Genomic DNA, 14,723 nt, shown 5'->3' on the forward strand with positions numbered 1-14,723 from the left:
AACAATGTATTATGGTATCTATATATACGGATAATAAAAAAAACAATATTCAAGTTAATATTAAAACAAAATCTATGGAGAAATAATTAAAAATGAGAGAGAGAGAGAGAGAGAAAGAGAGTTAGGAGATAAGAAAATTAAGGGATTTTAATTAAACATACTTGGGTAATGTCAATCTTACCCTTTTAATCTAAAAAATGGTCAAGGGCCAAGATTAGTTCACTCGGTTCACTCTCAAGAAGTTGTTCACTCTTGATCCTAATCCTATATATATATATATATATATATATATATATATATATATATATATATATATATATATATATTGTAACAACCAGAAAATATAAAATCCTATATTAGAATTATGAATTATATAATCAATTAACTAGGAATTTATAACCTAGTTAAATACAAGACTCAATGTGGCATATAATAAGGTTAAATCATTTAGATTATAAATTAAACAAAGTTTAGGGACCAAACTTGTAGAGATTGGAAATTAATGTTAAAAATAAGAAATTAACATACCAAACACCCACATACGTGAGTGTCTGGTCGAACAGAACAAGAGGGGGCGACCAGGGTTTTCTTTTCAAACCCAATTTCTCACAAAAGCTCAAAATTGGAAGCCTAAATCAAGTCTAAATCAATTTTCGAGCATAGATTCATGATCACCTAGTTGAAAGGATCATAAGGTATGTAAAATTGTGATGTTTTGATTCATCATGAATTCTAGGTTATTTGTGAAAAACTGAAATTTAGCCTAAATACATCATGCATGAATGAATCTTGAAGCAATATGATGTCTAGAGCTAAACCCTAGATGAATTCTTGTGAAAACCTTGCATCATATTTGTAGGGTTTGTGATTTACATGGTAAGGGATAAGTGAGCTTGAAGAAACTTGATAAATACTAGAATTATGACTCTTGTTCTAGCACAATCTGAAATTAAGAAGTAATTTCAGAAGTATTGATGTTAAGACATGAGTAAGAATTGACTAATTATAGTGAAATTAGATGTTAATTACAAGTCATGAACTTGGTAGTAATTAGGTGAAAAATCTGACCCGCCAGGTGTTTGTTGAAATGCCTAAGTGGGGATTTAAATGCTAGAAATAGAATGAAAACGCAGATTCGATTATTGTTTAAAATGATGCGTTAATTGTCATGAAAAGAGTTCTAAACAAGTTGTAAATTGAATTCTCTAGGCAAAGAGTCCGGATCGCCAAGCGGACAAGCCGTAGGGAATACGCGTGGGAAATGTGTGCTCTAAAGGTACGAAATTTACCGTTTCGCTACATTATGTTTAATTGTTAGTCTTATGTTGTTATATAGAAATTTGGTAAACAAGATACACCAATATGTCACGGAAGTGACAAAGTACCTTAAGCAAGTAAAACGGGTCAAATCATGAGTTAGAAATAGAGTTTGGATGTGTCTAGCAATGGGGATATCCATTCGGCACCCAAACGGGTTAAAACAAGTTGTGTTACAAATCTAATACTAATAGCCATCACTTTGATTGGTTATGTATCAAGCACGAGTTGTGTAACGAACACACAAATCCGTTGTAAAAACATGAGCCCTTGTAGAGGGATTATAGTTCGGAACATTTGTTTGCCAATCGATTCCGAAAAGCATGATTAAATCCTTAGGATTAAGCATGATAGTTATGACATGAGCGCTCTCGGGAGGGAAGCGAAAGTCATAATTGGTAAACATGGAAATGGGTAAAATGGCCGTATGAGATGACACAAAACAAGTTGTTGAACTTGTAAACAAACGGGTCAAAATAAAGCAAAACGTAAACCCGGTAGCGGGTGCGTAAAATATATGAATAATGGATCCGGGTAATGGATGATAGCTTAGACATGTTAAGAAATGAACCCCAAGCAATTAAAATGAGTTTGGATAGGTTTGGATGTAAATTTGATGAAAAACAAACGTGCAGAGTTGACACGGGCGGGTGACCTTTTGACACGGCCGGGTGACTGGGCTGTGAAAAATATATGTTAAGCTGACACGGCCGGGTGATCCTTTTGACACGGCCGGGTGAAGGGGCTGAAAACAAAATATATAATTTCTTGTATTTAATTATTTTGTTCAAATGTCTTGATTTCTAATCTTTTAAATGAAATTGTATGATAGGTAAAGATGCTCTTTAGACTCCGGAGGATGATCAAGCCATGTCAAGAACCGAACACACCGAACAAAGCTTCCGCATTTTGTCTGTTTTGTTTTAGTGACATGTAAACACTTGAAATTATGTTTTGAAAGTTTATCTAGCATGATGTAGACTTGAATGTTATGATTAAGTATGATCTTAAAACCATGAAGTTTTTGTAAACTCGAAAAATTTTGTACTAAATGCATGATAATTGTCATAAATCCTGTTATTTTAAGTTGGGTCTTACATATATATATATATATATATATATATATATAGTGGACCGCTAAAATGAAAACCACCTCCAGTTGTAAGAACCATGAGAACTTTTTGATCCGGGGCGAGTTGGACCAAAAAATTTTTTCATAAACGTAGATGCGTGTATTATAAACACATTTGTAAAAAAAAAATTCAAAAAAAATGTCGTGTATGTAGTTTTGAGCACCACAAGTTTGTGTTTACGGATACCGTAATTTTTAAATAAAATTTATGGTACCCGTAAAAACAAACTTGTGGTGCTCAAAACTACACACACGACATTTTTTTTACAAATGTGTTTATAATACACGCATCTACGTTTATGAAAAAAAAATTTAGTTCTCATGGTTCTTACAACTGGATGTGGTTTTCATTTTAGCGGTCCCATATATATATATATATATATATATATATATATATATATATATATATATAAGTAAAGGATCCTGTAAAAAGGGCCCAAAGTGTGAGAAGTGTAAGAAATAATCTGGTGTTGACATGTGTCCATCAATTATATTAATGAATAAGGGTAATAATGTAATTTACTCCTAATGGTAGTTAAAGTCAATTAAAGGAAATGAAATCATGTGTTGACTATTTTAGGAGAAATTTTAGGAAACATATTTGTTTTTACGATTTTATACATCTGATTGTTTTATCTTCTTCATCATCTTTTAATCGCAACATCTTTTAATCATATATTGTTCATATCTTCTTTTCATCATCTTTAAATTGCAATACAATGTTTTTTGGATTCTAGATAAAACACCATGACTTGAATCATAGTCAATGTCTCCAGATGTTTTAAAACACCACGCCATGAACAATGTCTCCAGATGTTTAAAACACCACGCCATGAATAATGTCTCCAGATAAAACACCATGACTTGAATCATAGTCATGGTGTTTTAAAATCTGGGAATGTTTTGTATTGATTGTGTCCAAATGTTAAAACACCGTGGATGTAATCACAATACAGTGTTTTCTAGATTCCAAATAAAACACCATGACTTGAATCATAGTCAATTTATCCAGATGTTTAAAACACCACGCCATGAATCTGATTACAGTTCTTCTAAACGTAAATCACCACGCCTTGAATCTTATATAAAACAAAGAGGCTTCCGATTTAGATCTTGGTCATTAATTCCGATATTTAAGGAAAAAAGAGTGAATGTAGGTGTTTTTTGTTGTGTAGGATACGCTTACCATATTTGAAACATTGAAAAAGACACTATTGCCCTTCAATTTTACATAAGGTCCCTCTAATTAAAACACAATTTACATTTTTATACCATATTGATCTCAACCATTAGATCAAATATCTAATGGTTTAAAACACTTCTTACCCTTCTCACATTTTAAACACTTTTTACCATATCCCTACCTTATATATATATATATATATATATATATATATATATATATATATATATATATATATATTAATATATTAATATTTGTATATACACACGCAAACATACACACACCTTCATATAACTTCTAAACTTGGCCAAAGTATGAACTACCCCCATTAGTGATAAGTTTATTATTTATAACATTACCAAACCAGGTGACAAATAGCTCATATTACGTATTTCTAAATTTTTCCCTAACTTAAATCTCTACGGGTAACCAACCTACCTTCTAATTTGTGATGTTTTGACATATTGATAGTTAATTAATTTTGCAGATTGTTATATTTTATGTTGAATATAATTAGCATGTAGTACTTTAAAAAAATGAAAGTAAAATTCTTTATTGTTTAAGGTGAATTTGAATTAAATCGAATGTATTCGAATTCGGTTTGAAATCGATTCGAATTCGAGTTTCAAATATTAATCGAATCGAATACGAATTCAGGTAAAAAAATCGAATAATTCGATTCGAATAATTCGAAAATTCGTTATTCTGTTCGATGAACACCCCTAGACTAGATGCATAAATATTGATATCTAGTATCTACCCCTAACTAGGTTGATCTCAACAAAAATAAGGTCGATGAAGTTGTCTTGAAATAGTGATACTTATTTTCTAAGTTCTTGCTGGATGAGGATAATGACATGACCTTTGTATATATGACCTTGGTGACGTGATAAAACATACGTCAATAGTTGTTTGCTTTCCGGGTTCGTATGACCATAACAACGTCACATCCACTTGAAACTTTTTATTTTAACAACCTTAGCTTGGCTTTGAATATGGGTGTGAGGGTTGATTTCACGGAATTGAATATTATCTACTGAATAAGCAGGAGAATAGTAATTAGGGTTTATGAGCACTATTTGATTGAAGAAGAACTTGAAACAAATTCAAATACACGAACAATTGTTTAAACCCCAAATGATCATATGAGAATCGTGGTTATAATACTGACCTTACTCAATGAACATTCTACTCAAATGTATTATATAAATTTATAGTATCGCAAAAACTTTAAAGATATTCTTTCTAAGATCTATGAATAATCACATCATGATCTTCTTCGAAAGTCTTACCCATGCTTACATCACATAGAATATTTTGTGATAGTTACATGCAACTTCCTCAACGGTAACACCTTCATCAGTATCAAGTTACATTGGTATTAACCCTTACCGTTAGCAAGTTACTTTTAGTGATAAAATATCAGAAGTGGTAAGTTGCTCAGTGCTCATGGTAGCAACTTGCCTAGGTACTAATGTAACACCCCATGTTTTCGAATGTCAAAGTCAAAGTCAAAGTTCAAGTCAAGTTTGACTTCTTTGACTGTAATTAGTCTATTTTATGTTTTATTTGTATTATGTGGAGTAAGTGTTGTTAATCAAAGGAATCGAAGTAAAATGAACGTCTATCGACGCGAACCGATTTACGACATTGAAAAGTAGGAAGTAACAATGCGATAAAGTCAACTAATCAATAATCAAGGTAATCGAATTATCATCGAACGCGAATCTCGAATTACGCGAACTTTGGGTGTTATTATACGTGTGTGTGTGTCTTATGTGTCACTTGTGCATGTTTACTTTATGTTATGTGTGGTGATCAATCGAATCAATCGAATCGAAACTCGAAACTCAATCGAACTCAATCGAAATCAAGTTGTGATAATTGGTGGAGAAGAGATTATGCGAGATATAGATGATTGTATGTTAGATATAGTGATTGGGACTAAAAGTAATTTGAATAGGAAACTCTATCGTATTCGTATCATCTTCAATCGAAATCAAAATATCAAAAATCGTCGCACCGAACGTCCGAGACAGGCTGTGGATCGATCAGGCCCTAGCCGACCGAACAGCCCAGCCGATCGGACGGACTGTCTGATCGAACAGGCTGTCCGATCGGGGTGCCTGGCCGATCGGGGTGCCTGGCCGATCGGCCAGCCCTTTCCTCTTTGGGAAGCCTATAAATATCCCTGTCATTGTCATTCTTTCCACTTTTGGAAACCCTCTGACCGACAAGCTCGTGCTCCCCTTCTTTTCTCAGATTTCTTCTGATTTTGGTAAGTTTTCATCCTAAATCTTGTACTTTCTTGATCAATACACACTCCTACACCTTTCTATCTTTCAAATCTTAACTTTTAACCGTGAAATCATCAAGATTCAAGCATTCTAGGATGATGTCATTATGGTGTTCTTAAAGAACTTCATGTTTTGACCTCAATCCACCACTAATAGCTTGGATCTAACCGATTTCCACATCAACAAACACAGACTATCACAGATCTAAACATATTCTCGGTGGAAAGGAGTGAAAGATGGATTTTTCAACCTTCTTTCAACTCTTTTACACTCAATGCCTTCAAACCGGTAGAAACGGAGCTTGAATCCACTCGCTAATCACTCTAGTAGCTGAGCGGTTCGAGATTCGGGATTCTATCTACGAGGTTCACCGACTTCAGGTTAAACATCAAACTACCGTTCCGAACAGTTCACCGGCCGGGCTTTGGTGATTCATGTCCGAGCAGGGGAAAACAAGTAAGAATGAAGGTTCCATGGTTCAGCTCGTTGTCAAAATACCTCAATATAACATCAAGAAATCAGAACAACCAAGTGTTAGACGAACAGGCCGACCAGGTCAGGATGCCGACCGATCGGTTAGGTTGTTCGAACGAACAGCCCAACCGATCGGACATGTCAGCCGATCGACCAGGCCAGCCGATCGGCTAGCACATGGTCCCACACTTTAACAATTTCATGAAGTCTGGTATGGAACGAAGTGTTGTTCGATCGAACTACGGTTTGATTTGAATTACTCTTCGGATCATAGGATACTATGCTTCAACACTTAATCGATTTCAAATTCATTCGACGTACTGGAATGCCACCCGATCGAACATGTCGTCCGATCAGGTGACATCCTGCTGAGGACTCCTTATTGAAGCACCTAACCGATCGGTTAAGCCGGCCGATCAAACGGCCCGTTCGATCGATCGACCTGAAAGGTGTTTTTTTTTAGGTGGGGTGCGGGGGGGTTAGGTTTTTGGGTGGGCGTAGGTGTGTTTTTTTAGGTTCTTGGGGGTGGGGGTTAGGTTTTTTTTTTTAGGTTTTTGGGAGGTGGGGTTAAGTTTTTTTGGGGGTGGTGTTAGGTTTTTTTTTTTTTTTAAGTCTTTGTACTCTTCTTACATTTAAGATCCTTTGTAATTGATCCTAATCCGAGATCTACAATATATAACTTTTTCAAAAAAGAATTTAGCCTCAACATTATTGAATCTTACAAATCAAATTCTTTCACCTACCACTTTACCATATTTTGGAATATCAGCTACAAGGCTTTTCTGTTCTAGGATTCATTTTCATGGAACCTTGGTCCTTGTTAAAGTAAAAGAAAGTGCAGATAACAGATGCCATTTTAGGCGACAGTGTGAACCCTTTTCCTCCATTATTGATCCTGTGAACCCATTTTCCTCCATTATTGATCCTCGACCATACTTTTATCTCAAACTATATTTTTATTAACGACATAAAGCTTATACAATAATATAAAAAAAATATGCATTTTACCACAAATTAAACCCTTAATCGGATTTATAAGCTCTAACAATAACATAACTTTTGGAAGAAACTGGATTTGAAATTGAAATTGTTAAAAGGATTTGGGGAGATAGATAGTGACGTATCTCACAAACGACTAAGTTCAAATACTTAGGATCGTTTGTGCAAAGGGACGGGGAGATAGATAGTGACGTAACTCACCGCATCCAGGTTGGCTGGTGTAGGTGGAGAGCAACCACTGGGATTTTGTGTGACAGGAGGTTCCCAACAAAATTAAAGGGAAAATTTTATAGGGTAGCAGTTAGACCGACTATGTTATACGGGACAGATTGTTGGGCCATCAAGAAAACACAAGCGCGCAAGATGGAGGTAGCGGAGATGAGGATGCTTAGGTGGATGTGTGGCCACACGATGTTAGACCGAATAAGAAGTGAGGTTTTTAGGGATTGGTTAGGAGTAGCTAGTATATAAGACAAGTTAAAAGAGGGGAGGTTGAGATGGTTTGGGCATGTGAAGAGGAGGCAGTTGACAGAACCAGTTAGAGCAGTGGAAACCATGATAGTGGAAGGAAGGAGGAGTAGAGGCAGACCCAAGTTGACTTGGGATGAAAGACTTAGGCAAGATTTTGTAGAATTGCACCTCTCTGAGGATATGGTTCATGATAGGAGTGCGTGGAGACATAGGATTAAGGTTAAGGACTTGTAGGTGAGGGTATAGACGTGTCCTACCTTTTCCTTGGGAGAGTGTGTGGGGTGGGGGGGGGGGGGGTTAGATTTCTTTTACACTGTAGGTAGACCAACATATGATGTTTTCCTTGTTTATATGCATATATGTTGCTTACTGATGATTTATCTGCCTACTGCTACGCGATTTACTTGCCCGTTTTTCGTCTATCTGTCTGTTGGTTGTTTTGGGGCCGGGGGTCTCTCAGGAAGCAGCCTCTCTATTCTCGAATAGAGGAAAGGTTTGCCTACATCCCACCTCCCCCAGACCCTACCAATAGTTCTGCTATTTGTGGGATTTACTGGGTACGACTGTTGTTGTTGTTGTTTAAAAGGATTTGGAATGGAATATTGAAATCCACCAAAAAAATGAAAATTTGTAACGCATATTGGTGATAAAACAATCAAAACTGAACCGGAATCAAACACTGCTGTCAGGGATGACGGTGGTTGAGGCGTGAGCGTCAAGGGCGGCGGCAAGGTTGCTGCATTAGCAGTATTGGCGGTGGCAGTGAGGTGGGGGTCAGCAACAGTGGATGTGACAGCGTGGGTGATGGCGATGAGGGCAACGGTGATGGCAGCCAGAAGGATGGTTGATGTTGTAGCAGTATCAAAGATGATTGAATTGTGACAATGGTGGTAGCGTCAAAGATGTTGGGGTTGTGGCAATGGTAGCGGCATGGCAGATATTGGGTTTGTAAAAATGATGGCGGTGACGGTGCAGTTGGTGGTGGGCAATAGAGTTCTATTATTTTCTAGCTCTCTAAGGCGGTGGAAATTAGAGTTATCGTTCAACACGGTTGCACACAATTTGAAACACATCACAAGTTTGTGACTTTTTACAAAACATACTTGAATGAAAAACCAACTACACTACAAGATAAAGTTCTATTTTCACCAAGAATGTACTAAAAAAACACTAACATATTTCATGAAATAAACCAATACCAGTCCTCTAAAACATTTAAAAATGGTAAACAAAAAAAGGCGCAAGAACCATACGACAGAAAGGTTCGGTCAAATTTACAACATATTAGGAGAGGTAACATAGAAAGAACTCACCTATTATCGATCCTTGTAGGTCAACCAAATGACTGGTGTGGTTATGGAAGCCCGCGAAGTACATAAACCTTACTCGGTGGCGGTACTTCCCAAGTTTAGAGAACCGTCTTTCATCAGCTTCACACTGAGGCTGTTGAATCTTCCTCTTGAATAGTGTCGGGAAGCTTTTCTCCAATCGGTTCCTGTTTTCATCATGGCAGCAAACTCCTCATAGCTGATTTTCCCATCCTGCATTGTTTGATATCGTTAAAATATGGGCCAAACGGAGATAGATAACCAGGTTGAATTTGGAATATTTTCTTAATATTTTGGGTGGAACAAATAACAAATCTAAATGGACTGAAATAGGCTAAAATAAACCGTGTGCACGTGTCAGATTAGGTTTGGCTGGCCCGCTAACCCTTTCTTGGCTTTTTTTCTTTGAACTTTGAAAATAACTTTAGTATTGAATTATGAAATTTGTTATAGCTTAAGTAGTTGGCATCACCTTGTCTGTATCAACTTCTTGGAAGATGTCATATGCAATATCAGCAGAAATATCATCACCGTCTTCCATTAATGTATCGCGAAGCTCATCAGACTCTATGTAACCGTCACCATCTTTGTCAAAGTATGAAAAAGCCTTGTGTAAATGCTCATCATTCGCCATTTTCCTGAGGTGTAGTGAAACAGCAACAAATTCACCATAATCTAGGGTGCCTTTTCCATTTGTATCTACCTGCAACCAAAAAACAATTTTAAATACTTAATCTATATCATTCACATGAAACAGATAAGTTTATATATTACAATAATGAAAACTCAATATCTCAAACTTATGTAGAATGTGTTTAAGAGTTTAACGTGGCAATGGGCAGGTTAGATAACGGGTCAAAACGAGCAACTTTATGGTGCGGATCAAAATAAGTCAAATTGGCCTGAAACACTTTTTGCCTTGCACTTTCTAAGTATTTAGTGTCCAATATGATTTCATATATAACATAATTTCAACAACAATTTAATCTTCTGAACACAACGCTTTATGCCATAAAGATACACACTTTGGGTGAGTTTCAACCCGTTTAACCCATTTACTTTTCAGCTAGATTCTTTTATGTAGCTCTCAGACCAGCAAGAGACAAAAATAACCATTTATAAGCAAATGGGTCCCTAACTATTTTGTAATTCATTCCCCCCCCCCCCCCCCCCAAAACCCAAATGTCAAACTACATAAGATCTAGAACTTAATATTTATGATGCAAGACAGCTTTGGAAGTACAGTTAAGTAACGTGGAACAGCAGAACACCATGGTTTTTCATAACAAAACCGAAAGGAGAACACGTAAATCATTTGAACAAAAAAAATAGACATGTTCAAGGGATGACAGCTATCCATTATCCGCGAGTGCAAAAGCACTTGCAGTGGCAATATTTATGAGGTGGTTATACATGATTAAGATGTTCCGTAAATTTACCAAAGAGGTGGGAACATGCACGGCCGGGTTGAATTGGATAAAAAGTCAAACGGGTCCCCTAAAATTTCATACATCTGGTGATGATATACTAATTGTTGATAGAAGTAAAATGAAAACAAGGCATACAGTTACACTTACAGCTTCAACAAAAGACTGTATTTCAGACTCTGCAAGCTGTGTATTTAATTTTTGTAATCCGGTTTTTAACTCTTCAACTGTAACTATGCCATCATCATCAGTGTCAATCTTTTTGAACATTTCTTTGATGTCTTCAACTTCTTCGTTGGATAAGAAATCAGCAATAACCTTTACAAAGAAAAAGAATCACAAACACAGGTCGATGAACTGCATTAACATGTATGCATTTTGTTATGTAAATGAAAGAACAAAAAATAAACAAACCCTGAGAGCTTTTCTCTTGAATCGATTCATCATTGAAAACTGCTTTAGCCTTGACTTGACAACATCACCGAGGGGAACATTTGGAGCCTTTTTAGCATTTTGAATCCAAGGGTGTTCTGTAGGCACAAAGAATCATATGCTAAAGAAATTTTAAAACAGAATCAAGTTTTCAAATTCAAGAATAGAGATTTCATTATTCCTTCAACATGAAATTAATGTTTTCAATTTCATTGTCAGCAAGTGAAAATTAAGGGTACAATATATGTTGGAAAGAGAAAAAAAAAAGGCTTTAAAATTACAAAATTAGAAGCCTCAATCTTCTTATGAAACAAATCGTCAATCAAAGTCTATGCAGTTAAATTGGTGATATATCACCGATACATTGGTTATCGGTACCGATATTATCGCCAATACTGACTGATATATCACTAATTTTCCCGATATCAGTACCTTTCTTCTTAGTTCTACCATTCGTCTTTCTTCTTATTGCTGCTATTAGTGTTTTAAGTCTTAATTGTTAATTGTAAGTGTTAAATGTTAGTGTTTAAGTCCTGAATCAGTTCCTACTTGCTACAATTGTTAGTGTTTTGCAAGTTGCAAAAGGTTAATTTGTTCATGGTAGGAGAGTATACTGAATTGTTAACGTTAAATTGCTATACATATATAATTCGACATGATATTAAAATTACCGATTTCCCACCGCGATAACCTGTATCTCAAATATCGATCCTTGACCGATATCCAATTTTTTACCGCATTAACTGCTTAAATTAAAGTTTAATCATAAACATACCAAGCACTTGTTTGGCTGTAAGCCTAAGCTTTGGATCAGGCTCCAACATTTGGCGTACAAGACTCTTGGCACCTTCAGAAACGCCAGGCCATGGTTCACGTTTAAAATCTATTACCCCACGAAGAATGGCTTGTGCAACCCCTTGCTCTGATTCTGTATTACAAAATTCAAAATAAGCAGACAGAATTTTAACTTGTACTCTAATAAGATTATAAGATTTGGCTGAGCAACTTTAACATATATATGCAATACAGAACATTGATTAAAAAAAAGAAAACAAATTACTAGTCTATTAAATCACACTACAAGTTACCTTCATGTACATGAAATGTTAACACTTCAAAAAGACGAATTACCTGCCCAAAATGGAGGAACACCACATAACAGAATGTATAGAATTACTCCTGCGCTCCATATATCAATCTCTGGTCCATAATTACGCTTAAGCACCTCTGGGGCCATGTAATAGGGGCTTCCAACAATTTCTGAGAATTTCTCGCCTACATATCAAACAAGTAACATTATTAGAAAATTTATCCAAGCAATAGCAATTTATTCATATGATAAGTGATAACAACTTGTTACTTTTATGCTGTAAATGCATAACTTTGTAAATCAAACTGAAAACTTGAACAACGAATTCGTATTATATGTTTTGTAGAAAAGATTTAAACTTCCCAGTGAGGAGATTCATCTGAATCAATAAACTATAGACTATGTTATATTTTCAGTTCAGAACAGACTGCTTGTCCTCCAAAGTGAATAATGAAAAAAAAGACTTATGTAACAAAGCATACTACATAACTAGTTTGATCTCCGCTTTTTAGATATCCATAATCCAAATCCTTACAGTTGACTTAAAGCTGAACATAGTTCAACCTAAAGAGAAAAATCTAATCACTAAACAACAACAGTTAATCAGAACAAGGCCGAGCAATTAACTGGACTTCTACCTTGACTTGGTATACATAAAACTCCAATTCCACGTTTCCACCATTCAGTCATTTAAGGATGACTCAAACAAATGTTAGGCTAATAGCAATTAACATATTTCAAAAATCAAAGTTATCATAGTTGACTCAAAGGAAATTCTGTGATTTCACATGCCTAAGTCTACTGCAAACTTTCCCAGATACCATGTATGCATTGAAACTTTGACAGCATTCAAGAGCCCCCTGTCTGTAAGCTCCTAATATTACACAGTACCCACCCACATTATGAACACACTAACCGCTACAGTCTAACCAGTATAATACGCGCAGACCATACAGCTAACATAATGCAACTAAGTACAATAAGATAGTCATAACAGTTAATCCAAAGCCCGAATCGTATTATAATTCGCTTACACTAACTAAGTTTACAGCAATTTTCAAAAGAATATAACATCACCTGGCTTAAAAAAGATAGACAGCCCAAAATCAATAGCTTTAAGCGGCGAATTCTCCTTCTTATTCGCAAACAAAAAATTCTCCGGTTTCAAATCCCTATGAATCACCCCATGCTTATGACACAGCTGCACAACCTCCACAATGGTTCTCGTAACCGCCGCAGCCGCCCGCTCCGTATAATGCCCCCTCGCAACAATCCGATCAAACAACTCCCCTCCCTCACACAACTCCATCACCAAATGCACCGCATTCTCATCCTCACACGCCTCTCTCAACGTCACAATACTCGCATTATCCGGCAAATGCTTCATAATCTCCACCTCTCTCCTCACATCATCCACATCAACCGCTGTTCGTAACTTCCGTTTCGATATAGATTTACACGCTAACAGTTCCCTAGAACTCCGATCTATGCACAAATATGTCACTCCGAACTCTCCACGCCCTAATTCCCTATCTAACGCGTACTTTTCTTCAATATTCTCCTTCGATTTATCAGCTAGAACAGTAACCGGAGCTTTCTTACCGTTGCCGGAGCTAGCTTTCACTTTCCGGTTGCTGTGGTCGTGGCCGGAGAAGTTCGATGACTTGACGTCCTCTCTGGCGACGGCCGCCGGAGATCTGCAGCAGTTTCCCATGTGATTTGGAGATTTTGAGCTGAAATTGTGGTCGGAGTGAGAAGATTTGGAGTCCTAACCCTAGATCCGGTGAGCTAGGGTTTCATGTTGGAAGAATTTCAAAAGCTTATCCTAAAAGCATTGGAATGGGAATGAGATAAAGGTGTGGAGGAATTGTTGTGTGAAAAGTAATGAAAGGGGAAGTGTTTTGACTGTCAAAGTAATGGGGTCTTGCTAATTATGGGTTTCGAGATTTTCTTGGTTAGTCCTTAAGCTTTTCATACTTGTCATGTTTAGTGTATGTATCTAAGAAGATTTGGAAGATGATAAAACTATAACGTATTCTTTTGTTTTTTTTATGAGCAACAATTACTGCAGTATACGGATCACATCTGTAGAAGAAGAGGTGAATCAAACATCTGCAGTCTTCAGAAAGAAGCTTGTTTGTTTTTTAACGTATATAGATTTCTAAAAGGGTAAATTACACTTTTCGTCCTTTATGTTTGTATTGGATTGAAATGGATGACCTTTAACTTCAATAATTACAGTCACAATCCTTTATTTGTAAAACTCATTACACCATCCATCCTTTAGCACTAACCTGGTTATTTTTCATGGTTAAATCTAGTCATGTGCATTGCACATGAGGGTATAATCGTCTTTTTACCCATATATTAAAAATATAATAATAAGAGTAAATTACAAGTTTTGTCCTTTATATTTACATCAAATTTTAGGCGTTGTCCTTTTGGCCAAAAGTTTACAGGCGGTGTCCTTTACCTTTCAAAATCTTACACGTTTTGTCCTTTATGCCAAACCTGGTTAGAAATCTCAGTTAAAAAATGTTATGTGCAATGCACATGAGGGTAAAATGGTAATT

At 36.1% G+C, this 14,723-nt stretch overlaps 1 protein-coding gene and 1 long non-coding RNA gene across 2 annotated transcripts; one reads left to right on the top strand and one right to left on the bottom strand.

Moving 5' to 3' along the window:
• Window positions 1-539: 539 nt before the first annotated feature.
• On the top strand, window positions 540-2,389 carry LOC110916403. The gene is made up of 3 exons (XR_002579711.2): window positions 540-695; window positions 1,210-1,276; window positions 2,150-2,389. It is a non-coding gene; the product is annotated as an uncharacterized LOC110916403 (long non-coding RNA).
• A 6,592-nt stretch (window positions 2,390-8,981) lies between these two features.
• LOC110916330 (calcium-dependent protein kinase 13) lies at window positions 8,982-14,059 on the bottom strand. The gene is made up of 7 exons (XM_022161077.2): window positions 13,228-14,059; window positions 12,192-12,335; window positions 11,836-11,988; window positions 11,043-11,158; window positions 10,779-10,946; window positions 9,674-9,904; window positions 8,982-9,414 (listed from the first exon to the last, which is right to left on the bottom strand). Exons 1-7 carry the CDS (start codon window positions 13,862-13,864, stop codon window positions 9,256-9,258), a joined length of 1,608 nt encoding a protein of 535 aa, XP_022016769.1. The 5' UTR covers window positions 13,865-14,059; the 3' UTR covers window positions 8,982-9,255.
• Between the last annotated feature and the right edge of the window lie 664 nt (window positions 14,060-14,723).

This window comes from Helianthus annuus, chromosome 16, assembly GCF_002127325.2.
Source record: "Helianthus annuus cultivar XRQ/B chromosome 16, HanXRQr2.0-SUNRISE, whole genome shotgun sequence".
Classification (NCBI taxonomy): domain Eukaryota; kingdom Viridiplantae; phylum Streptophyta; class Magnoliopsida; order Asterales; family Asteraceae; genus Helianthus; species Helianthus annuus.

Excerpts from the sequence above, each read along its gene's own strand:
- LOC110916330 (XM_022161077.2), bottom strand. The coding sequence starts at position 13,864 with ATGGGAAACTGCTGCAGATCTCCGGCGGCCGTCGCCAGAGAGGACGTC. Across the intron at positions 10,947-11,042 it reads TCAAGAGAAAAGCTCTCAGG|GTTATTGCTGATTTCTTATC; the intron begins GTTTGTTTATTT and ends TTCTTTGTAAAG. Across the intron at positions 9,415-9,673 it reads AAGAAGTTGATACAGACAAG|GATGGGAAAATCAGCTATGA; the intron begins GTGATGCCAACT and ends CAAACAATGCAG.